The following is a 26,034-nucleotide window of genomic DNA, read 5'->3' as shown; positions in this document are numbered from 1 at the left end:
TCCTTCTTCAGTGCAGGACGACTCTCTCAGTTCTCCTGAAAGCACAGGCCTCTTCTTGGCCCCCTTAGGACAGGCTCCTTGCCAGCTCTGCTGTCTGTCACCATCAGCTCTGCCACAGGGCCCCTTCCCGGCCTATTGCTGCCAGCTCTGCTGCTGAGCCACTTCTCGGCTTGTAGCCACCGCCAGCATTGCAGCCCTTGGCCTATGTTACAGCTTTTTTAGGAGCATCCTCACCTTCTTCTTTCTCTCTGCTGCTGCTTTCTTCCTCATGATTCTATCAAATTTTTAACTTTAATAATAGCTTATATAGCTATATATCCAAATATTGTGATTTCAACATGTGAGCAGTATATAAATTATTAAGGCAGTATCTTAAATTATTTATATTCTAAGCCTTTGCAATCTATTTTATACTCCCAGCACATCTCCCTGTGGACTAGACATATTCTAGATGCTCAAGAGCTACACAGGGCCAGTGGCTCCTATGGTGAGTAGTGTAGGAGCCAATTGAGTTGGTTCCAACTCACTGAAATCCTATGTGCAACAGACTGAAACATTGTCCTCCCATTGTGTTTGAACCCATCATTGTAGCCACTGGGTCAATCCATCTTTTAGAGGGTCTTTTTTTTTTTTTTTTGCTGACCCTCTACCAAGAATGATGTCCTTCTCAGGGACTGGTTCCTTGTAATATGTCTAAAATACATGAAATAAAATTTCACCATCCTTGCTTTTAATGAGCATTCTGGTTATATTTCTTCTAAATACTGTAGTGAACATAAGTAGGAGCAATAAAAAAGAGCTTTAGAAGTTTCTAATATGAGTATGGAAGTATCTCTCTGTATATATACACACACAAAATACACACATGCACATATCTGTTTGTTGAAAAGAAAACGGTCAAATCCACTCCCGTTCCCCTGTTTCTAGGCGTAGTAGTCAGAGTGACCGTAGTTAAAATTTTCAGTGTGTCAACATTCTCTTTATTTTTGCTCTTCATATCTCATTTCCATAATCTTGTGTCCCCCAACCTTCTCATTGATAACTTTAAAATAACTGTTGACACTTTGGTCTTAAACATAGCTATCCCCCCCCCCCCTTAAGTAGCACAATACTCAATGGTAGCAATCTTTATTCTTTGGGATAAACTGTTTATTTGTAAATGACTTCAGGGGACAACTTCGGTTCCAGCTTTGAGGAACACACCTGGCCATTGTCTCGGGGACTCTGATTAGGACTTTCTGATGTAAAATTATGCTTCTTCTCCCACCTCAGAACCAATGGGCACTGCTTTGCCATCATAGAAGAAGATGACCAAGGAGAAACCACATTAGCTTCCGGGTGTATGAAATATGAAGGATCTGATTTTCAGTGCAAGGTAAGAGCTGACGTGGGACCCGCAAAGAAGAAGGGGCCATACAGAAAGCGTGAATTTCCCTGCGGAGAAATGTGATGCCTCATAAGCACGTTGAGTATTTGTTCGTATGAGCCAAATTTGTTAGAGCAAGTTCCTCTCTTACCTGAAGTAATACAGTTTTGGCTATTGTTTTACTTTAAAAGGGGGTTTAAATTCTGTTTCTAGTATTATGACACTCCACACTTTGTTGCAGGTTATAAAATATATTTTATAATTATAAAGACTTTTTAAGGTCACTCCAAAACAGCTCAAAAATGCTGTCCTTATAAGTGTTAAGCCCCAAACCCAACTCACAAGGATCACACGTAGGGTTTCTGAGATGGTCATGGAGTAGACATCACGGTCTTTCTCCCGAGGAGTGACTGCTAGTCCTCCCACCTTGGCTTATACCGTGGTGCTCCTGAAAGGGGGCACGAGTAGTCGACTTTGAGTAAGGAATCTGGAATTGGCAGTGAGTTTCTAATGAGTGTGTGTTTGTATAACTGTGGGTTACAAAGTTCACTTTCAAAAATTTTTAAGCCTCACTATGTGAGAAAATTATTCCGAGATCTTCGGATAAGATTAAGAAAACTTACAGGGAGATATTTCAGCCTCTCAGCGTATGAAGTGGCCTCTCCTTACCCACCACCACCAAACACCACCTAGAGGTAGCTATCCCACCTCTTCAGCATGTGCGCACTTCTCACGGCAAAGGCCTTATCACTGCCTACCTCCATTGCCATCGGGCCCATTCCGACTCATTGCAACTCTCTCAGCCAGAGGAGAGCTACCCCTTGGGGTCTCAAGGCTGTCATACTTCTTTCAGAAAGCCAACTCACATTTTTCTCTTGTGGAGTGGCTGGTGGGTTACTGACCTTTTAGTTAGTAATCAAGAATTACCACTGTGCCACCAGGGCTCCTCCTTTTACCCCCCTAGACCTCTCTCCTTTTGAATCTGTAGAGAGATCTCATTTGCCTCATACAAAGCTTTTCCTCCTACTCATGGCAACCCTGTCATCCTGTGTACTTCTTTTGACCGTTGAGGACCGATCTAATATATCTTTTAATATGACAGCCCTTTACTATGTACAGATAGTTTTTCTTCAGCCCATTTTTCTCTCCACACCCTATAGTGTGTGGCCTGAAAAGACTGGTTTACAATGGCTTTAGCTTTTCCTGTTATGATCGATGTTACAGGTCTTCCTATCACCCTGTTTGCTCTTTAATTTCTCAGTGCAATATGCAGAATTGAGTGTGGCCCGAACAAGACAAAGAAAAAAGCAAGGATTATGTAATCCCTCTTCCTTTGTGTTTTCTGTAAAGCACAGCAAATTTGGCTGGTTGGCAGTTAACTCAAGTTGTGGAAATGTGCTGCACTGTCAGCTAACACCCCCTAGTGTTTTATGTTGCTACTGAGCCACATCTTCACTCCTTAATTGATGTGCTGCTCTCTGGACACGATAGATGGGAGTAAAAGTAGTTTTTGTTATGCAATCATTATATATTGTCTTTCATCAAATTTCATCATATGAAAATTAGTTCTTTGCTCTTATTTGTCAAGATTTGGGGTCGGGGAATGAATTGTAGTTTCCTCCATTTAACCCATTTGTATATTATTACGCATGTATGTTACACATTTTCAAATCATTTATTAAGACTATTGAAGAAAGGGGTATGGTGGGAGCTCAAAGCTCAACAGTACAGCAATGTCCTATAGGCCCCTACTCTAGACACATCCCAAATGGAATTCAAGTTAAAGCTTGAGTGTCTACATCCTGCCTCATACCATCTGTGAAACTGTGGTTAGGATCTTCACTCTCAGATTGTTTGCTTATCTATGAAGGGGTTCTCCCAAGGATCACATGAGATAGCACATATAAATGTTTATCACAGTTAAAGCACACCTGCTGCTAACTGCAGAGTCAGCAGTTTGAAACCACCAGCTGCCCTGCACGAATGACTAAGCGTATGGTCTCAGAAACCACAGGAACAGTTCTGCTCTGTTCTGTTGGGGCCACTATGAGTCAGAACCAACTAGAAAGCATTGGGATTTTTTGAGTGAAAGACTTTGTATGTCCCCATGGTGTCAGTACCAATTCACAGCCATTCCCCATGACAGTGGAACTGCCCCTCTGGGTTCCCAGGCTGTGTTCTCCAAGTCTCCCAGCACAGAGCTCCTGCTGTGGCCTACCTTCCATCTGTTGGCTAGTGGCTGAGCATTTTTAACCACTGCACCACCTGGACTTCCTAATAAATGTTAGCTTTACCATATTGATTAATCTAGATTCGCAGTCCTTACACTGGGTTAGGTATCTTTCTCATGATAACCTAAACACATAGTTTTAAGGGAATCATTTTTTTTAAAGATCATTTTATTAGGGGCTTACAGCTCTTGTAACAGTCCATACATTCAAGCAGATATGTACATATATTGCCATCATTATTTTCTAAACATTTACTTTTTATTTGAGCCCTTGATTTCAGCTCCTCTCCCCCCACCCCACCCCCCACCCCCTGGCCCTCGGGAACCCTTGATAAATTATAAATTATTATTATTTTCATATCTTTTTTTTCTAATCATTTTATTAGGGGCTCATACAACTCTTATCACAATCCATACATACATCAATTGTGTCAAGCGCATTTGTACATCATTCTCAAAACATTTTCTCTCCACTTAAGCCCCCAGCATTAGGTCCTCATTTTCCCCCTCCCTCCCCGCTCCCCCCTCCCTCATGAGCTTAAGGGAATCATTTTACAGATCTTAACATCCATAGGTTCCTACAGCTTCATGCTCATTGTCCAGAAAGCAGTTTATCAAAGAACTTTTCTGTCTTCTTTTTTCATAGTCAGTCTTCAAAACACATCCTGTTTCCAAATAATTTGTAATTTTAAATATATTTACCAGTTTTGGGGGGAGTGAATATCAAATATGTTTGCATTTAAGTGGTTTTTAATATTTTACCCTCAACTAGATTACTATGTCATTGAAAATGATTTTTGGTGATAGAAACTTTGGTATGTACGTTAGAGGCATGGGAAAGTAGCGTGGCAAACAAGGAGCCCAGATGACCTCATGGTTCCGGTTGGGCTGTTAGATGCAAGGTCAGCAGTTTTGAGGCTGGCAGTCACTCCTCCGAGCTGACTGCTCCCTTGAAGAGTTCAAGTGTCAGACCACCCACAAGGGCAGTTTTGCAAGGTCTTAGTGGAACAAATGGCAATGGGAGTGGGTACAGCAAACTAAAATTTTCCATTGTAAAGCATTTCGTTTTCTTCAGATTGATGATGCGTATCAGTGGGATGGTGTTTAGAGTCTACTGAGTAGATTTAAGAATGATTTAATAGTCTATTTTAAAGTGTCATTGGGTACAATAAGCCTAAACTATTAATATATTTTTGCAGCTCTTTAAACTTATGCTGGAAAACTTGAAAGCTGGCTAAAATGTGTATAAGGGGGATACATTTGGCTCCAGAATTACTTTAGGAGTTAAACGTAACAAAAATTTTGAAGAGCATTTATTTTCCTGCATATCTTGGTTAAGTATCACTACCCATTAATTTAGCTCCTAACCGAGAACAGCACTTTAAATTTTATGACGACTCTTTTCTTCACATTGTTTCATGTCCTGCCAGGTTTGGATCAGAGCAGAGGCTACTGATCTTCACCAGGCTGTGCCTAGACTTTGCGTTTCCCTTCAGCCCCAAGTTTCCAGTGCCCAGTCCAGCTTGTTCCACTTCCCCCGGGTGGGTGATTCTTCCTCTGAACCCACACAGCTGTTCCTGCTTATTTGGCTTCAGCCCCCCCCCCCCCGCCCCGAACCCCACCAAATAGTTGATTTACACTGCAATTTCCTACCTCATGAATGCTATGTGTATTTTTTCCCTGACAACAATTTATATTTCCCCTATAAATCTGGAGGTGCTGCTTGCTCTGAGTGGAAGTTGAGTTGGTAAGGAGTACAGAAAAAGGGACAGGTTTATTACCTAACTCCATAATCTAGACAAACCTGGCTTTTGTCAACCCAGATATATACCAGTATTTAATTTATGAAAGAAAAGATGAAAGATGAGTCTGGTGTTGCTTGTTCTTGAAGCCATACTGTCTCCCAAGGATTGCACACTTTATAAATGGCATACTAGGGTTTAAGCTGTTAGATTCCACGGTTTTGTTTTTCAACATACGATGCTGCCTCCAGTCTCTTGTTGGCAAAGTCTGTTTCTTTGTCTTTTAAAGAAAAGTATTAGGACTTTTAGTTACCTCATTTCCAATTCTCCTGTTTTTTACAGTCCTTAAATCACACCTGTCTTTCAAGCATCTTACTGGTACCTGCCTTCATCCCCCTGGGACATAATTCACCTAGGCTAGAAAATATGGAACACATATGGAATACTAAAAGCATTTGTAGGATCTCTTCAGAATTGGAAAATTTAGCTCTCACCTCCTAGCGTGTGTTCTCTTCTTCATCCCTGTAATTACCTTTGATAGAGAAGCACAAACTAAACCAGAGTAAAGAGTTCTATGTTCAGCAATATCCTCTGCTACCCACAATTACATAACCAGTAGGTCTATTGTTTGGCCGTTGCCAAGGAAACCTTTTCTCTGTATGTTTTGCAAGGCTAACTCATTGTGAACTCTTATCCAGCCGTCCTTGCACTATTCTGAGTCGTCTCAGATGTTTAGCGCTTCTTGAGTGATATGCTCTTCATTTCACCCTTCATGTAAGTTTTCTCTAAAGCTGAGATTATCTTAGAGCTGTCAGTGTAACCCAGGCATGTCTCTCTCCCCACCCCTCCTTATTTAAAAAAATTATTTGAATGGAAATTGTTTTGTTAAAATGTAAAAATTTCAGTTAAAAAGTAAAATTTTGTCCTTTTGAGTTTTTCTCTTGTTCTCTGACGCTACGTTATTAGTGATCTCATATTGAAGGAGAGCATGCTTAACTTCTGCTTTTAATCTTCTAACTTTGACAATGAGAAATTATTAAATTTTAGTAGTATTTCAGTTCAGAATGGCATTTCTCCCAGGCAGTGTTGAAATGTAAGCATTCAAGTCAAGAACTTGTCAAATACCATACTGTTAACCACATACAACTTCACACTCAATTGTAACTGTTCTTTCCCTAAGACTACAAGAAGTTTCTCTATGCCAGATTTCTAATTTATGAAGTACTTACTTGTTAACAGTTTCTTTTGTTTTTTAAACCATTTTATTGCGGGCTCGTACAACTCTTATCACAATCCATACATAACATACATTCATTGTGTCAGGCACATTTGTACATTTGTTGCCATCATCATTCTCAAAACATTTGCTTTCTACTTGAGCCCTTGGTATCAGCTCCTCCTTTTTTTCCCATCCCCTCCCTCCCCGGACCCTCTCCCTCATGAACCCTTGATAATTTATAAATTATTATTATTTTGTCATATCTTACACTGTCCGACATCTCCCTTCACCCACTTTTCTGTTGTCCATTCCCCAGGGAGGAGGTTATATGTAGATCTTTATCATCGGTTCCCCCTTTCCACCTCGCCCTCCCTCAAGAGTTTCTAATAAATAGTGAAATATTTCTGTATTTTTCCTTTAGCCATGTATACTGCAATGTGTTCCCACTGCCGGGTCATTGGTTTGTCTTATGGTTGTTCCATGCAGCATCTATACTATAGATGATTCAGCCCCACTTCACCTTGACCTTTCTTAAGTCGACGTTTCTTTGGACTAACACACTTTCTACCTTAGTCTGATTACTATCATCCATCTGAGTCTTAATATTACTCTCAGATCTTTGCACCATACTAGTTTATGATAATTAATTTCACATTATTACCCATATTGTTTAAGAAAAGGTCTCAAGATTTTAATTATCTTCTTACAAAAAATAATATTCTTACTAAAAATATTTATCCACTGATAACTGAAGTGTTTCTAATTTTACCGTTACTTTTCCTCTAGGATTCCCCAAGAGCCCAGCTCCGAAGGACAATAGAATGTTGTAGGACCAATTTGTGTAACCAGTATTTACAGCCTACACTGCCCCCTGTTGTGATAGGTAGGTTGGCCGAATAAAGGAGCATGATTTTATTTTTTTAAGTGATTTCTATGAATTTTAACAGTAAGCAAACCACCTAGAATTTAGCAGTCAAATTATTGGTTGTTGTTTTTTTGTTTGTTTTTCCAAATGAACTGTGGCAGAAAGGTAACCTCTTGACTTCCATTGTCAGGCCCCTTTTTGGATGGCAGCATCCGGTGGCTGGTTGTGCTCATTTCCATGGCTGTCTGCATAATAGCGATGATCATCTTCTTCAGCTGTTTTTGTTACAAGTAAGAACACTTATTTTGCGGGGAGGAATTTTCAGGTTCCCTTTGAATTTTCATTTAGAATTGTTGAGCAGTAGGGATTCATTGGATGTACTTAAAATATTCTGAAAAACTGCAGAATATTGGAAATACTAGACCTCAAGAGTTGCCTTAAGGTAAATGGACACAAGCCACTGACTTGAATGGAGTATAGAGATGGTTAAACTATTATCTTTTTAAAAATTAGATTGTAGTTTTGTTAAAAAAAATTTTTTTTTAAAGATCTCAGCATCAATAAAAATAAGCCTTGGGTGAAGGGAGACAATGGACAGTGTAAGATACAAAATAATAACACCAATATATATAATTGGTCAAGGATTCACGAGAGTGGGGGAAGGAGGGGTAAAAAGAGGAGCTTATACCAAGTGCTCAAGTAGAAAATGTTTTCGAAATGATGGCAACTTATGTACAAATATGCTTGATATGTATGGAATGTTATAAGAGCTATAAGAGACCCAATACAATGATTTTTAAATAAAGACATTAGAATTTTTTGACAAGAAATTTAAATAAAAATAAACCTTTTACATATATCAATATGAACAGATGTATTAAACATGTTTTAATATATTAGTGCAGAATACAAAGGGGCTTCAAAAAGTTTGTGAGAAATGGCATTAAAAATAATGGAGTTTTCACATGAACTTTTCACAGTCCCTGCATGCTGTTTATGTACATAACTTACACATTGAAAACTGTGGTGTTTATGAATATATGTACATAAAGTAGAAGTATAAATACTTAGGATATAATCACTTTCAGGCCGGAAGGAAAAGATAAAATGAGGTTTATCAGGGAAGTGGTTGGAATTTTAAGTAATTTTTGTGATAATCATTTATGTAAAATACAGTGAAAGCTGGAATTTAAGAAGATTGCCTGTCCTAGTCCCACAACACAAGTTTGTTACTTTTGAACAGAGTGCAGCTTACCATTTTAATTTTGCTCTCCATTAGTGGAAAATATTTGAATTATCTAATAAAATAAATGTAACAAATTTAAATGGTGTACATCATTGAAATTAATCTCAAACTTCCTGTCAGTGTAAAATATTTTATAATTTGAAACTTGAGAGATCATCCAAAATATCAGAATGAATTATTAGAAGAACTTGTTAGATGTCTATTAAAGTTCCTTTTCCCATTTTTGAATATGGAAATACATTTATTATTTTACTATTAAACTACATAGAGTGATACCTCAGTTGTCAAACTCAATTAATTTCAAAACTGTAAAGTTCAAGCACCGAACATAGTTTTCCGATAAGAAATAATGGAAAATAATTGCTTTTGATGCCCCAAAACTACACTTATAAATTCCTTTTTCCAGGTCTTTAAATCGTGATGGAGGCGTGTAGCCCTCTTGCATGTTACTGTTGCGGATATGCTCCTGCATTGAGTTATTTCTCATTTATCCACATTAATAGTAACTTTTCAAGCTCTTCCGTGGTCTGGGTTCTTGGGTGTGTGGTTAACAATTTCACACTTTTATTAGCCGCTTTCATCACTTTCTTCCTGCCCCCAAATGTCGATAATGCCGACTCAGCCATGCTGAATTCAGCCCCCAAATCAGACAATGACCTAATTCAAATTTCCCAATGATTTCTTTCTTTTAATATATCGTGGTTTTCCTCTTAGTTTTACTGTCAGTAGCACTAACTCTCTTTGGAGCCACACACACACACACAAAGGCACAGTGACAAACATTTTGATGCACACTCGCAGCACTGTATGTTTTCTAAGGAGGCGCAGCACTTAGGCTGAAGCATCACCCCTTTGTGTCTGGACTCACTCTCCACTCGTGCAAGTTTTTCAAGGCAGATTTTCATTTCGACTATTGAGCAAAAGGAGCACTGAGCAGATTTTTTTTTAATCTTTGCTGTCTGAGTAATGGAAAGTTTGAGCTTGGAGCCATCTGACCACCAAGATATCATTGTACTTAAAAATTCAAATAATACCAAAATATATGTAAAATAGAAGGTGAATATTCATATACCTTCAGGTAAGTATTCATACACCTGTAAATTACTATATATCCTTTCCAAGGTTTTTAGTCCTAGACATTTTTGAATTATTTGGCAGCTAGAATCCTACCTTCTGTCTGTCTTTTTTTCACCCATGGCCAGCTTTCTACTTTTATATGATACAAAGAACTCTACCTCTTCTTCATTTCTAGACGTCTTTTATATCTAGCATAACATGATGTATTATGTAGTGATTAGCCCAATTTGGATTTGGTTCTGTCTGAAAGAGAATGGTATAAACCAACTGAGAGTGTTTACCTTAGGATTTTATAGTTTAAAATTTTTGATATAGATTGTTTTCTGCTTTTCTAAAAGACATTATTGCAAGAGCATCTCCAACAGACGTCGTTATAATCGTGACTTGGAGCAGGATGAAGCATTTATTCCATCTGGAGAATCATTAAAAGACCTCATTGACCAGTCACAAAGTTCTGGTAGTGGATCTGGGCTACCTTTATTGGTAAGACACAGTTCATAAAACATGGATGCTCTGCTGATACAGGCTGTGGCCTCATGATGTCAGACAGCATAATTGTTGCAAACTAGGAAACATTGCTGGGTACATTGTTTTTTTTTTCATTATTTAGAAAGATGCAGAGAAAAATGCACGATGAAATAAAAATAAGAGAAGAAAAACAAACATGGAAAAATAAGTTGGAGCCTTAGGTGAGGTTAGGAAAGAGAATGTGGTGCTGCATAAATGATAACGGCACCACACCGCTGCTGCCAATGGGAAGATAAACAGCTATCGGATTGATTGCATCTAATAAGGTTAAACTGGTTGTTGAAGTGTAACTATTTAAGATTCTGAAATCCAAGCAAATTCTCTCATTGATCTTTATAGAGAATACAGATCCTTCCATATGATACTATCTTACCAAAATACATTAATGAGAATAATTTTAAAGGGGGATGTAAGAAATGATAACAGAGTTCATATATGAAGATTCTCAGATGGAAGGTTGAGGGGACTCTGAGAAGCCCCTTATAGTAAGTATGCAATCACATCTGATTGAAATAAATATATTGAACGGTAATTTAAAAGTTTGTTTTCGTAACAGGAATTGAAACTGTTACAAGGCATGAGTGCATTTAAATACAAGGCCACTATATAAAGGTCATTGGGTTTACATATATTAACAACAACCCAGGTGCCCTGCTAGTACAATGGTAAAGCGCTTAGCTGCTAACCCAAAAGCTAGCAGTTCAAACATACAGTCTGCTCTTTAAATAGTGCAGCCAAGGGGGCAGTTCTCTTTCACACAGGGCCCGTCTGAGTCAGATTGGACTCAGCGGCAGACAGCAACAAGCAGTTGGAAACAAGCAAACTATATGTCATTTAAAATAACATTAAAAACTATGAAATAGTGAAGATTCTAAACATTATGCAAAGCTTATCATTGAAAGATATAGAACATTCCTGAAAGGAACTAAGATCTAAATGAATAGACATACAGAGCTTATTTGTGAAATATGAGACTCAGAGGTTCTATTAACATTTTAGTTAAAAAGAAAAAGATTTTAATTCTCAAACTGATAGATAATTTCAGTTCAGTCTAAATCAGAATCTAGAAGACACTCTTTTGGTAGCAATAGATGACCGGATTATAACATTTATATTGATGTGCAAAAGAGATAGGACAGCCAAACCAGTTTTAAAAGAACAAATGTTAAGGCCTTACCTGGTATCTGAATGTATTATAAAGCTATAGCAATCAATGCATTGAAGTGCTGGAATAAGAAAGACAGGTAGATCAATGAAACAGACTAGAGTGTCCAGAAATGACCCAAGCATCTACAGCTAGTAGGTTTAGTACAAAGGTGCTGCCATCTTTCAATTGAGATAGTCCATTTAGCAAATAGTGAAGAGTGAGCATCATTTATTGGCCAAAAAACAGTGAAACTATCATTCATTACTTCATACACAAAAATTACTTAAGAACAGATCATAGACAAATATAACATCCAAGACTGTTCTAAAAGCAAACATTGGAGAAACTCATTGTGACCGTGGGTTGAACAAAGATTTCTTAGGACACAAAAAGGGTGGTTCATTCATAAAATCATAACAAAGTAGACTGTCAAAATTAGAAACTTTTGCTATTGAGACGATGTTTTTTGAAATGGTTTTTAAAATGTTAAAAAGCAGTAATGTCACATTGAGGCCTAGCCCATTTCGTGTCGGCGGTTTTCATTTGCTTCCTACGCATGTGGGACATGGACAATGGCTAAGGAAGACTGAAGGATTATAATGTTGGTGAAGAATATTGACTATACCATGAAGAACAAAAATTTATATGAGGAAGTATACAGAATGCCCGTTAGAAGTAAATTTGGTGAGGCTTTGGACGTGAGAACAGGAGAGAACAGTCCCTGGAAAAAGACATCATCCTGGTTGGTAAAGTAGAGGGATAGGAAAAAAGCAGACGACGGCCCTACGCTGCACAGTGGCTACAACAGTGAGCTCAAACATAGCAGTGATGGTGAGGCTGGCCTAGGACCCTGCAGTGTTGTTTCTGTGGTACACAGGGTCACGATGAGTCCAAACCAAGTTGAAAGCACTTACAAGTGACAACAACAAAAATCTGTAATTACAAGACAATTTTAACTCCATTTTTAAGAATGGACGAAAAATTTCAAAGGACACTTCCACAAAGAGGAGCGAGCTGCCGGTAGATGAGCACATGAAAGGAGCCACAGCATCATTCGGCATGGGAAAATGAAAACTCAGCACACTGAGATGCCACTGCACACTCCCTAGATGACTAAAGCCGCAGTGTTCGGTGCTGACAAGTATTTAGAAGCAGTGCCATACAGTGCTTTGGAGAATGCAACATGATACAGCCACCGAGGAAGCAACCAGAACTGACATAGGAGGATGTTCACAAGTTGTGAGGAATGTAACCAGTGGCAGTGCACTATCGGTGTAGAAATTGTTGCATGAGGACCTAAACTGCTGTGTAAAACCTTCACTCAAAAAAGACAACCACTTTCAAAAGCAAATTTATTAAAACGTTAGTTAAACATATGCTTTCCATACAATGAAACAACCCTCTCTCTCCCTTTACTAAGTACTCAAATGAAAAGCATTCATTCACACAAAGATCTAAATGTGGATGACTGCAGTAATTTTGTTCATTAAAACAGGAAACAACCCAAAACTCTATCAGGTGGTAAATGAATAAACCAAGTGTGGTACATTAATATAGTAAAATACTAATCAATTTTTTTAAAAAAGGAATGAACTACTGAGAATGAATTTTGATGAGAATGAGAATGAATTTTGAAGCATTTTACAGTAAGGGAAAGAAATCAGACTCAAAAGGCTACGTATCGTCTCCATTGATAAGATACTGGAGAAAAGGCAACAAAGTACAGCAGTGATGCCATTTGCTAGGATGAGTGAGGAAGGGATTGATTTCAAACTAACAATATGGAACTCTTTGGTGATGGAAATGCCCAGCTTAATTGTGGTTTTTAATGGTTACATGACGATATATACCTTTGTAAAAACTCATTGAGCTGTAACCAGAAAGGGTGACTTAAATCATATGTAAGTACACCGCAATAGTTCTGACTTTTAAAATGATGCTATAAGAAGTGATACAATGAAGCAAGTCACTGTAAGTATCACGTAGACCAGGTAGACAAAGACCTACTTCTGGTGCCAGATTGTATAATGGGTAGCAAATCACACTTGTGTACACTAAAGGCAACCTTTGGAAATCTCAGCTTCCTCGCCCAGTTTAGTTCAGACCCCAGCTACCCGCCTCTCTCACCCCTGTTTATCCGGACATAGGAGCCCTGGTCATGTAGTGGTTACGCATTAGGCTGCTATCTGTAAGGGCTGAAATTGAAAACCACCAGCTGCTCTGCTGCAGAAAGATGGGGCTCTTTACTCCCATAGTGAATTACAGCCTCAGAAACTAATAGGGGCAGTTCAACCATGTCCTTTAGGGTTGCTATGAATTGGCAGCAATTCGATGGCAGGGAGTTTGCTTGTTGGTTTGTTTGACCAGCAGGTAATAGCTGCAAGCTCAGGCTTCCACAAAACTACCTGTCCTTGCTCATTGAGTTTCTTCATTTGCTGGGATGGCTCACAGAGCTTTAAGAAATACCACAACTACAGTCACACACCCCTACAAATTAAAAATGAGATGAATGATGATCTGTGAGAGGTAATTTTGTGAGTCACTATTCTTCCTTGCATGGTTAGCACCAACCGAGAATTCTCCCTTTTCCAAGGGTTTGTCCAGATCAGGCCCCAGGTGTTCCCATTTGGTCAGGTCTGTCCCTATCAGTAGTCTCAGGTGTTTATCCTGGGAGAACAACCGTTAACAACAGCTAAATCAGTTCTACCCCACGTGTCTCCGAGCTGGAACCTGTTTTTGTGTGTCTGTTAACATTGGTTCCACCTCAGAGGAACCTTGTGTTCTACAGAATGAGCTGTTGCCCGGTCATGGACTAGACTCACAATCATTGTGTTTGAATCAGTGTCAGTCCGTCTCATTAAGAACTGTCTTGTCTTTTCTTTTTTGCTAACCCTTTACTCAGCATGATATTCTTCTTCCAGGAGTGGCCTCTCCTCATAGCAGATCTTGCCACCCTTGTTTCTGAGGAGCCTTCAGGCTGTTCTTCCAAGCTAGACGGTGGCTCTAGTGGCATTCCACAGCACTTCAGTCTTCTTCACCGAGACCGTAATTCCAATGCATCAACTCTTCTCTAGTCTTACATATTTATTGTCCATCTTTTGCCTTTGTATGAGGCAATTTAAAGTGCCATGGCTTTGGGTGGGTCATACCTTCGTCTTCAAAGTGATGTCTTTACTTTTTTGACACTTTAAGGAAATGCCCTACCCCCATGCTTGACAGATTTGCCCAGTGAATACGTCATTTAGTTTCAAGAACATGATGGCCTATTAAATTTACAGAGATACTAATGCATCTGAAGATGAAAGGTTACAGTAGTACATCTTTTGTTCATTTAACAACTCTTTAATAAGCAACTTCACTGTACATAAATCACGTTCCTATATAAGTAACTATTCTGATGGCAGAGGTAATGTAATTCAAACTTATAATTATAAAATTTTAATTGTGATAAGTGGTACCACTGAAAAATGTGTGTTGACAGATGCACATGTTTGACAGAAACAGAATCCGAAGTGAAGGGAAGTGTACATGCAGAAAGACTGGAGATAGGAATGAATTTGAGTCAATTCTAGGAGTGGAAAGAAGGCAAATAAGAGTAGTGGGAGTATGTGATTATACTGAATGGCAAGGGGGGAAAATTAGAGAGGGACCAGATCAAATGGGTCTTGTAGATTGGGTTGAAGATTTTGAATTGCCATTTAGATTTATTGCACAACCAACCACCCTAAAACTTAGTGTCTTGAAGCAACAAAAATTTATTGTTTCTCATGATTCTTTGAGTCTGTTGAGTAGTTCTTCTGTATTGGTAATAGTTCATGCCAAGGGCTGATATTCACATGGTATTCTTCATTGGCTGCAGGGTTCCCAAGAACAGCAAGAGAAGGCAAGTATTGTTGCACAAAAACTTTTGAAGTCTTTGCTTGGGTCACATTTGCAATTGTTTAACTGGTGTACACAGCCATATGACCAAGCATAATGTGTAGGGGTATACTACCCAATAGCTTGTCCACAATGACGGGGAAGTATTATAACATTGGACTTGGTCAGTTGGTAGATGTGCCATACTTTTTTCTTGGAATGATTAAACTGATTTCTTAGTCTTAATTAGTTCTTTTTGTCAAGCGTTCAAAGCCTTTTCCTTTTTTTAAATGAAGGTTCAGCGAACTATTGCCAAACAGATTCAGATGGTTCGACAGGTTGGTAAAGGCCGATATGGAGAAGTGTGGATGGGCAGGTGGCGGGGTGAAAAGGTGGCCGTCAAGGTGTTTTTCACCACTGAGGAAGCTAGCTGGTTCCGGGAAACAGAAATCTACCAAACTGTGCTTATGCGTCACGAAAACATCCTTGGTGAGTACATATTTGACTCGGTTTGATTTCAGCCAATCACATCTTCTGGAAAGGTTAGAGCAGTAGTTCTCAGCCTTCCTACTGCTGCAACCCTTTCATACAGTTCCTCATGTGGAAACTCCCCAACCATAAATTATTTTTGTTGCTACTTCTTAATTGTGATTTTGCTAATTATGAACCAGGCGACCCCTGTCAAAGGGTTGTGCGACCCCCAAAGGGTTTGCAACCCCCAGGTTAATCCTAGGGTTTGAGGGATGCATGTGGAATCCAGCCATATGGGCTTTGAAAGCAAGTGTGTATTCACTTGTGTACGTTTGACTCTAGAAACCCAACAAAATGTATAAGTTAAACACAACACAATCCTAAATGTCAACCAACCACTTTATTTACTTCTGAATTGAAGGGACTAGAAAGCTGCAAGATTAGAAGAAATTCTACTGTCTTGGACTTCACATAGTAGCAAAAATTAAGTATATTATAGACGGTTTAAGCAATTTTGAAAGTAATTTTAAGTAGATGTACCTTAAATGCCTATCATAAGCTAAATAAATGCCTCTCACCATATGATACAGCTTTATTGTTCCCCTACATTTACACACTAAAATAGTGTAGGGGTGACCTAACCGGTAGCGTACATAAACTGATCAAGCTCTCCTGGCTTTTCTGTTCACTTACTGTTTCCTACCCTTCAGTCTGAACTGATGTGTAGAACAATAGCATGTAGAAGACACTTAGTGACCTTTTTTGGCGGGAGGGAGAAGAGAAAGGGATGAGAAAACAGTATTGCAGGCAGACCATCAACAAACCATCCTGAAAAGGCAAATATAATGAGGTGTTGGTGGGCAGATTGGAATTGACTTACTTAGGAACTGACTCTAAAGCGACATTTTATCATTCTGAAGTGCCCACTGTTCAATTCATTTCCACACTCTAAAAAGTAACCACCTGCTTAGAGTGTCATGTAGCTTGATTGCACCTCCCTTATTATTATATGACATGTGATTTTACTGAGGCCCTGGGTGGGGCAAATTGTTACTGCTCTACTTCTCACGAGAGGCTGGAGTCCAACCAGAGACCTCTGGAGCACAGTTGTGCTCTGACATGCAAGGGCTCACCGTGAGTCAGAATTGACTCGTTGGCAATTGGTCACGCTTTTTTCTTTGTCATATTATTATTTTCATGCCATTGTTTATATTATGCAAAATAATATGTGCATTAATAATGTATTATTATTATATGTAGAAATAATGTACTAATGGTCGTAATGCAGTTTATGGCAACAAATAAAGGAAATTTTGTTGGGCCAATTAGATTTACAGTATATCATCTCTTTAATTACCTAGGTGGTTCTCAGAATGAGCATTTATTACTCTTATCCAGTCACCTCTTCTAATAATCTAACCTTTTAAACTCATTAATTGGACAGGTTTTATAGCAGCGGACATTAAAGGCACAGGTTCCTGGACTCAGCTCTATTTGATTACTGATTACCATGAAAATGGATCTCTCTATGACTACCTGAAATGTGCTACGTTAGACACCAGAGCTCTGCTCAAGTTGGCCTATTCGGCTGCCTGCGGCCTGTGCCATCTCCATACAGAGATTTACGGCACCCAAGGAAAGCCTGCGATTGCTCATCGAGACCTAAAAAGCAAAAACATCCTCATCAAAAGAAATGGAAGTTGTTGTATTGCTGACCTGGGTCTTGCTGTTAAGTTTAACAGGTGAGTGGCTCTTTTACCTATATTTTGGAATTATTTCAACTTCAAGAAAAAACTTGCTTGTTGAATTCAGGATGGTATAAGTGTATTTATACACATAAATCGTTATTGTACACACATAATTGAATTTGTTTCCTTTCTTTAAAAAATTGTATCCTGTTTTCCGTAATTACAGTTTCCTGCTTTTTATTGTCCTAGATAACTTTCATTTCAGTTTTTATAGATCTCTTTATTCTTATTAACTGATGTCACGTTATCTGCAAAGTGGGTGTATCGTCTAATTTATCCCGATTATTACCTAACTGGACAATAAAGTTGTCTCTAAGGAGCCTTAGTGGTGCTCTTGGGTAAGCATTAGATTGTTAACTGCCAAGTTGACAGTTCAAACCCGCCAGGTGCTCTGTGGGAGAAAGGTGAGGAGGCTCTCTGCTCATGTAAAGATTTACAACGTTAGAAACTATGTGTAGCATTGCTTTGAGTCAATGGCAGTGGGTTTTTGGAAAGTTGTCTTGTAGTTTATCTGTCATTATAAAAATGCTTTAATGAACATTATTGTTTTATACTCCTGTATACATTCTATATCTTTGAGCACTTTTATTAAGTGCTTTAAGATGTATTACTAGGGAAGATGCAAATCAGACAATGGGTGTATACATGTTAAAATGTTATGTTGCACATTATCCTTTCATGAAATATACATCAATTTATATGCTTACAAGCATTACTTTATTCAGTGATATTGTAAATATTTCAAAATATCTACTTTACCAAACCTTTGAAGCCATCCTAATATTGTTATAATTAGAAAATGCAATAGTTATTTAGTGTTTCAGAATTTATTTTAGTTACTAAAGTGAAAATGCCAGTCTGTAAGGTATAGGTTTGACAGAAGATATTTCTACACGTGTTGAAATACCATATTCTTACCTTTGCTCCATATTCCTACCTGTGCTGCATATTCCTACCCGTGCTGCATATATCCATGAATATGGTGGTGGCACATGCAGGGAATAAAGTTACTGAGGGGGGGTGTGCGTGCAGGGGGGTGGGACATTTTTTTAGCTGCTTCATAGTACAGTGTCCAAAATCTGTTCAAACTGGATAGTTACGCAACAATGTCTTAACTATCCATGTCTCCTAACTCTAAAATTCAGTCCAAAAATTGGGGTGGGGGAGGGGGAGACCTGGTAGACATAATTTATTACTAATTACATAAGAAATAATTATGGAACAATTGAAAATTACAGCTGAACTAAGTAGTTCACTAAGTAAGTAGTGTGATTAGGTGCTTAAAGAACAAAATGTTTTCCTAAGTCTTACCACTGAAAAAGGTGACTCTTTATTTTCTCGTTAATTTTCTTGGAACTTTCACTTGTTTCTCAGTCACGTTTGTCCTTACGCCTAGATTTTGCTTTAGTTATCTCCTTACTCCCCGAAGTAAGGTTTTTTCCTGCGAGCAAGTGAATGAGAATCTTTCTTGACTAGGTCACTTTTGACTCCTTTCAGCTCCTGAACCCTACCCCATTCTAGCTTCCACCACTGTCATATCACTGTAATAGCTCTGACCAACTTGCCTTCGTGTTGAGAAATCTAAATGCTGTTTTTAGTTGTCGACTTATTTAACCTCAGCAGCAGTGCTGACTTCTTGCATACTTGCTTCTCTCGGCTCCTGTGACATAACACTCCTGGTTTCTTTTCATTTCTCCAGATGTTCTCCTCTGTCCTTTTACAGGATCATCTACTTGACAACCAGGGTGCAGCCAGCAGGCCCTCTCCTTTTCACACTCATAATCTGTCCGTAGGTGACACTCTCTGTGCCCATGACCTTAATTTCCTCTCCACAAAAACAGGAAGGAAAAAGTGCCAACCAAATCTATTTGTATTTACTATTCACAGCTAGTAGCAGAGCTAAGAGAATATGATATGTAATGGTTAACTTTTACATGCATGGTCTTTTCTGCTAAAATGTAAGCAGCATGAGAGTAAGTCGTGTGTCTGTGCCGCACCCCACCCCACCCCGACACACACACACTAATTGCCAGTATCCAGTTGTACAGGACTTGGCCCATAGGAGATGCTCAGCACATACATATTGAATACTTTTCCTACATGTTTTAGGTGTGTGTGTACGTGATTATAAAATTTCTGATCATACACAAAAGAAGAGTGTAAACACAGTTCTTAAATTTATAATTGGTATTCTTTCCATGATACTGCTAACGTAAAACCAGTTATAAAACTTGAATGTTTAATGAGATTTTCTACATAAATTTTCAGTCCTTTTCTGCAGTCTTGAAATCTAAGAACTGAGAATGATAAAGGTAAATGATTCCTCTTGATTTATTTTCACATTCTGTTTTATGGGACGCATTGTCATTTATAGTTAGAATTGCCCTCTTTCCTCACTTGGTGGCAAAACCTGGCCTGAAATGTTATGAAGTGTTGATTTCTCTTTGTTTATCTAACGTAATGTTTCACTGTGGACGTAATACTGGGCTTGGTTAAGAGTACTGTTCTAGATTCTTATTGGAGTAGTACTATAATTTGTAGCATATAGTTAAAGGGCTATTACTTTTCAAAAATTGGAAGATACTGAATTTCAGAATGCACCCGGCCTTAAGAATTTCTCTTAAGGGATTGTGGAAATGTGTAGAGACTAACAATTACATCATGAGACACTACGGAATTCATTGTTTTATCAGCATGGACCTCAACAAGTGTGGCATTTTTCATCTTTTTCAGCGACACAAATGAAGTTGATGTGCCCTTGAATACCCGGGTGGGCACCAAACGCTACATGGCTCCCGAGGTGTTGGATGAAAGCCTAAATAAGAGCCATTTCCAGCCCTACATTATGGCCGACATCTATAGCTTTGGCCTGATCATTTGGGAAATGGCTCGTCGTTGTATTACTGGAGGTATGAATTTGGGGTGGCATGTTCTGATTGTACTTACATACCTAGCATTTAAAAAATAATAGCTCCAGTTCTGTAAGTTAAGTGTCATGTGAGTCAGAAGACCACTTTGGCTGTAGCTGTGAAGGTTTGGTGCTGTAGAGTTGGTTCTGACTCGTGGAGATGCTGTGCACAGCAGAACAAAACACTGCACTCTCCACAGTTGTTGCTATACGGGAGCCCAGTATGGCATCCACATGCCATAGAGGATCTTCCTCCTTCACACACACACACACACACACACACACACACACACACCACCCCCACACCCCCCCACACATACTTACTTCGCTCCCCAACCCACTTTACCAGGCATGAGATCCTTCTCCTGGGAAATTCTGTGACAGCATGTCCGAAGTATGTGAGACCATGCCTAGGTCCAGGAATTTCCTAGAAGGAGTCACAGGATTCAGGATACTCGTAGCTAAGATTGATTGCAGCAAAATGATACAGAGCAAAATCAAAGGGAAAAATCACCGGGGGTGGAGGTCAGAGAAAACAAGTTCTGTTCTTCCCAGCGGAAGCCCTGGTGGCACAGTGATTCTGTGCTTCTTTGCTCCCCGAGAGGCTAGCCGTTTAAACCCCCAGCTGCTCCATGGGAGAAAGACACGGTGGTTGGCTTCTCCGAAGATGATCAGCCTGAGAAACCCCACGGGGCAAGTCGATGAATTGGCATCGACTCACCACAACGGAGATTGATTTTGTTTTGTTGTCTGCTTCTGTGGGCTTCATTCTACCAGCAACAAGCTGTGCTCACTTGGTAAATACCGTCACCCAGGGAAACTCCCGAGAGACTCAGACCCAAGCCTTTTCTTAGGCTCTGGTCATGGAGTGATTCTCCGCTTAGCATGTATCAAGACTCCAGACTCTTAGAAGGGCACCAGGTGTCCAGCGTGAGCTGCAGTATTTGTATGCACTGTTTAGACAGAGAACGACTCTGAGCACACTGAGGAAGTTTTATTGCTGCAGCAAATTGCTTAACATGTTCCCAGACACCAGCTTTCAGGCCACTCTTACAAGCAACTAACCTTTCTTTCTTTTTTTCTCTGTGTGTGTTCTTTATTTCTTTCTTTATTTTTAATAATTTTATTGGGGCTCATACAACTCTTTATCACAGTCCACACATACATCAATTGTGTAAAGCACACTTGTACATTCATTGCTCTCATCATTCTCAAAACACTTGCTTTCAGCTTGGGCTCCTGGAATCAGCTCATTTTTCTTTTTTGTTTCCCCCCTCACTTCCCTCCCCGCTCTCCCCTCCCTCATGAACCCTTGATAATTTATAAATTATTATCTTACACTGCCCGATGTCTCCCTTCACCCACTTTTCTGTGGGGGGTGGACAACAGCAACTGACCTTTCTAATGTTCACAGCCTCAGACCTGTTTTCCTAACTGTTGTCTGTACATCATGTTAAGTCTTTCTACTGCAAAAGCAAGCCACTTTTTTTTTTCTTTCCAGGAGAGCTGTCATGTAAAAAAAAAAAAAACGTATTAAAAATTCAGAGAAGTACACATTTCACTTTAGGGTTTGGTGATAATTCCCTTGGTGGATAGAATACATCACAGCTGTAATGGGGACCTTCTGGAGCTAGAGGGAATAACGGAATATTAACCAAGCGAAGGGCATGCAATTACTTTTGAATGTGAACTATCAGCTCTCTGCTTTTATTAGTCTACACGTAGGGACCAGTTTTTGTTTCATAGCTCAGGGAGAGATGCTCTGTAGATAGAGATATATTTTGTTCAGTCACCATTTTTGTGCCCGGTGTGTTCTCTTCCTTCCTTACAGGGATCGTAGAGGAGTACCAATTGCCATATTACAACATGGTACCCAGTGATCCTTCATACGAAGATATGCGCGAGGCCGTGTGTGTCAAACGTCTGAGGCCAATTGTGTCTAATAGATGGAACAGTGATGAAGTAAGTGGAACTTAGTCTCCGGAGAAAGGGATGGGTAAGTCTTGCCAAAGATGCTTACATGCCTTCTTTTTCCTTCCTAGTGTCTGCGGGCAGTTTTGAAGCTAATGTCAGAATGCTGGGCCCATAATCCAGCCTCTAGGCTCACAGCATTGAGAATCAAGAAGACACTTGCCAAGATGGTGGAATCCCAAGATGTAAAGATTTGACAGTTACACAACCATGAGGGAAAAGTCTACATTGCCCCTATTTCTGTCATCTAAGGAATGGCGAGAATTGGGACTCTTCCTCACTACACCTTCACGGGCTGCTAATATTAACCCTTTCAGTACTCTGTAGAATACAAGCTGGGGACTTCTAGACACTTCAGTCTTTACATATGGACAGCTTTATTTTAAATGTGGTTTTTGGTGCCTTTCTTTTTAATTTTTTTAATTTTTTTTTTTTTTTTTAAATGAACTGCATCAAGACCTCAATCCTGTTAAGTCTCCAGTCAAAGTCTGGATATTGAATTGTCTGTTATTGAAATGGTGCTTTCTGTGAAAGCCTTAAGAAGATAAATCAAGTGAGCAGAGATGGAGAAATAATGACTTTTGCCTCTTCCTGGGTAAATGTAACCTGTTTGTTTTCCACCTTTGTCAAACAGCCTCTGAATTACGATCTGTTTGGGATACCACTTAGTTTGTCATGCCTGTATAATGAAATGCTCGTGTGTGGGAGGTGGTGGCCATGCACATGCTCACCAGGATTATGAGTGCACAGGAAGACATTGGTGGCTAGTATGTTGTGCTTTTAAAATGCAATATCTGACCAAGATTGGCCAACCACATAAAAACCAATTATCTTACCAATGAGATCAGTTTTCTCACCAATTTCATTGTTTTTTTTTTAATGTAGCAGTTTATATAAAAACCAAAAGATTTTAAAAATATCTATAAATTTGGATTTTGTTTTCCTACAACCATCTCTCTGGTTTTGGTAGTTATTTTTTTGTCATGAAAAGCATCCTGTCCAAAATTGGACCTTTTGATGCCTTGACCCTTCTAAAGAAAACGCTTCTTGATGAAGTGTGCTACTGCGTTTTGTGAAAGTGCCTATAATCATAGTCTGTATTATTTGCTCTCAGTAACTTTGAAAGGGAAGTTATTTATATTTTGTGTGTAGTGTGCTTCATTTGCAGAACTCTTGCTTCAGTACAACTATATTCATACATTCATACTGTAGAAACGAGCTTTTGTGCACCTCACATACATCCTTAAGAGGAAAAAATGGAAAACATCACCAGGGGAAAAAAAATTTTTCCTTTTTGAAAGGAACCACTCATTAGAAATTTATGTTAGAAAATATGTAAGTTTATCAACAGTTGAATACATTTTATTAAGCATTTAAATTCATGAAATTTTTGGTTTTATGATTTCTGTTCCATAACTTGTACAGAAAATTAAGTTGGGCTCCCTGAAAACAAACAAAAGAACAGTTCTCCATGTCTATACATAATTTATAAATAGTATTCAATAAAATGCTACATATTTTATAGGCGCCTTGTTATCCCAAGGATTTTTGTTTTACCTAAAATTATATTTTGTCCTATTCTGAAAAACAAAAAAACAACTCATGGGTACCTCAAGCCAGACAATTTTCTGTGAAGGAAAAATGCGATATATGTGTACTCAAAAAGCTATAAATTAAATGGAAGGAAACCAGCATTCATTCATTTATTTCAAATTTGCATGTTGATAATACTTGTCCTTTAAAAATGTTTTCCCCAACTCTATACTGAGAAATGCAGATACTATAACCTAAATTGCCTTGTAATTTTAAATCACTTAGGAGTTCTGATTTACTTAGTTAGTCTTAAGTTAACCTTGATTCTTTTTTTACTTTATAAAACTATAAATCTTGAAAATCATTTGTTATCTAAATAAAATTGAATTTACTTGGCTAAATAGAATTGATTAATCTTAGGAACTTGCTTATTAGAAACAATTTCTAGCATGATAAGTTCTTTTAAAGACAAATCCTGCCATATTTGCAATCCTAACGTCCAAATAGATTATGTTATGTCCTTGGTTTTTCTTCGCCCTCTCATCGCATGTCCATCTGGTAGGTGAAATATTGCAAGCACATGGCAGACCGGTAGGTGCTGTGTAGCAGTACAGTGTTCTAAACATATGTGACTCACACAGTCATCCCTTTAAATAATTAAAATATAAAAGTAAAGCAAATGCCAAACTTACGTAACTATACAGCAGAAATCAACTCATAAAATTATCCTTATAGCTCCTCCTTATCCTGGTAAATATCTCTAGAATTCCAGTTTGTTTATTTTACTCTTCATTTTGCTTTCTTTATCAACCAAGTTTCTGAAAGTATGAATTTTGATGCTAACTTCTCTGGAAATAATTTCACAAAAGATAACTTTAATTAGCATTTTATGTTGCCTTTCCAATGTCCAGAAAGTTTTCTAAACTTTGAATTTGACCTATATTTTTTGAAATATAGGTTTTCCTGATATGTGCCAGAGTTCCAATTTAGTCACTCGAGTAAAAATTCAATATCTTTTGTTTTAGATGATTTATTTCTCCATCCAAAATAAATACATAAATAAATAAAAATTTTAAAACTTACATGGATCCCTGACTTGGCCAAGGATCAAGTTTGAAGTTGAATTTATTACAGGGCAGAGATTATAAATTTAACTTACTTATATTTCTTTGAATATATGGTATTGTAAAATGTTTCTAAATATCTCAACAAATTTCAACCGCCGAAATACGGATTGTTATTTTAAATGACTGTTGTAGCCCTTGTACTATTTTGACAGTGGTGATATTTACTATTTACTTGGGTCAGATATTAAAATGACATTGTAGTGGTTCATTGTCTTCTGCCTCATCTAATGAGAGGAAACTGGAGTGATAAAGTGTTCATAAAACCAAATTAAATCTAGGCCAGCATAGTGTAAAACCTGATGTAATGATCATCCCATAAAGAAAATATGGGGAATATTGCTTTTACAGAAGACTAACTAAATTAACGTTTTTGTTTCTGCTCTGTCCTATGCTTTAAATGGAATTATTTAAGTCCTTTTAATGACATTTGTTGTGCCCATTTCAAAAGTAGAATGTAAGTATATATTATGTAAAATGAAAATACCATTATAGCTTAATTAGGGAAACTGTATGTAGACATTGAAAGAAACAAGCAATTTTATTATGCAATTATAAACCACCAAAAGAATAGATTCATATTTGATATGTAAAACACTAAATGTATTTTGTACCGCATCTGATATAAGAGGTGCCTTATTAAGTTGACCGTTAATTGCTTTGTTCTATATGCAGATTATGTCCAATGTATCATTTTTAAGTAAATAACCTTATTTTAGTATACCTTAGTGATGTGTTTTGTGGTGATGTACTGGAAGAGTATTGTGTATCAGAAGTCACAGTGACTGGTTGTAAGTACACGTGTGTGTTCCTGAGATATGGACTTCAACTACAGGAATCCAAGCTAGCACAGAGCAGTTAAGCGACCACGCACATGCCTTTGGTAGATAGAGAAGTTACTAACTAACCTATTACAGTAAAGGAATGTGCCCCGCCCCACTTCTGATTTTAAAGATGCATCCTTGTAGCAAAAATTTTTGAAAACAGGAAACAATAGGGAA

At 38.3% G+C, this 26,034-nt stretch overlaps 1 protein-coding gene across 1 annotated transcript in view; it reads left to right on the top strand.

Moving 5' to 3' along the window:
• The window catches only part of BMPR1A (bone morphogenetic protein receptor type 1A), a 130,905-nt gene extending 105,149 nt beyond the window's left edge, over positions 1–25,756 (top strand). Inside the window, exons 5-13 of the mRNA XM_004709200.2 lie at positions 1,273–1,375; positions 7,344–7,440; positions 7,613–7,712; positions 10,084–10,228; positions 15,575–15,767; positions 17,194–17,491; positions 20,231–20,406; positions 22,237–22,367; positions 22,448–25,756. Of these exons, the coding sequence (XP_004709257.1) occupies positions 1,273–1,375; positions 7,344–7,440; positions 7,613–7,712; positions 10,084–10,228; positions 15,575–15,767; positions 17,194–17,491; positions 20,231–20,406; positions 22,237–22,367; positions 22,448–22,573 (1,369 nt within the window). The 3' untranslated portion in view covers positions 22,574–25,756. The remainder of the gene's footprint in view (positions 1–1,272; positions 1,376–7,343; positions 7,441–7,612; positions 7,713–10,083; positions 10,229–15,574; positions 15,768–17,193; positions 17,492–20,230; positions 20,407–22,236; positions 22,368–22,447) is intronic.
• The last annotated feature ends 278 nt before the right edge of the window (positions 25,757–26,034 follow it).

Source organism: Echinops telfairi, unplaced genomic scaffold (genome assembly GCF_000313985.2).
Source record: "Echinops telfairi isolate 266 unplaced genomic scaffold, ASM31398v2 ScPeMD7_2010;HRSCAF=2546, whole genome shotgun sequence".
Classification (NCBI taxonomy): domain Eukaryota; kingdom Metazoa; phylum Chordata; class Mammalia; order Afrosoricida; family Tenrecidae; genus Echinops; species Echinops telfairi.
The sequence above is the reverse complement of the archived record's forward strand: the minus strand, read 5'-3'. Positions and strand labels throughout refer to the sequence as shown.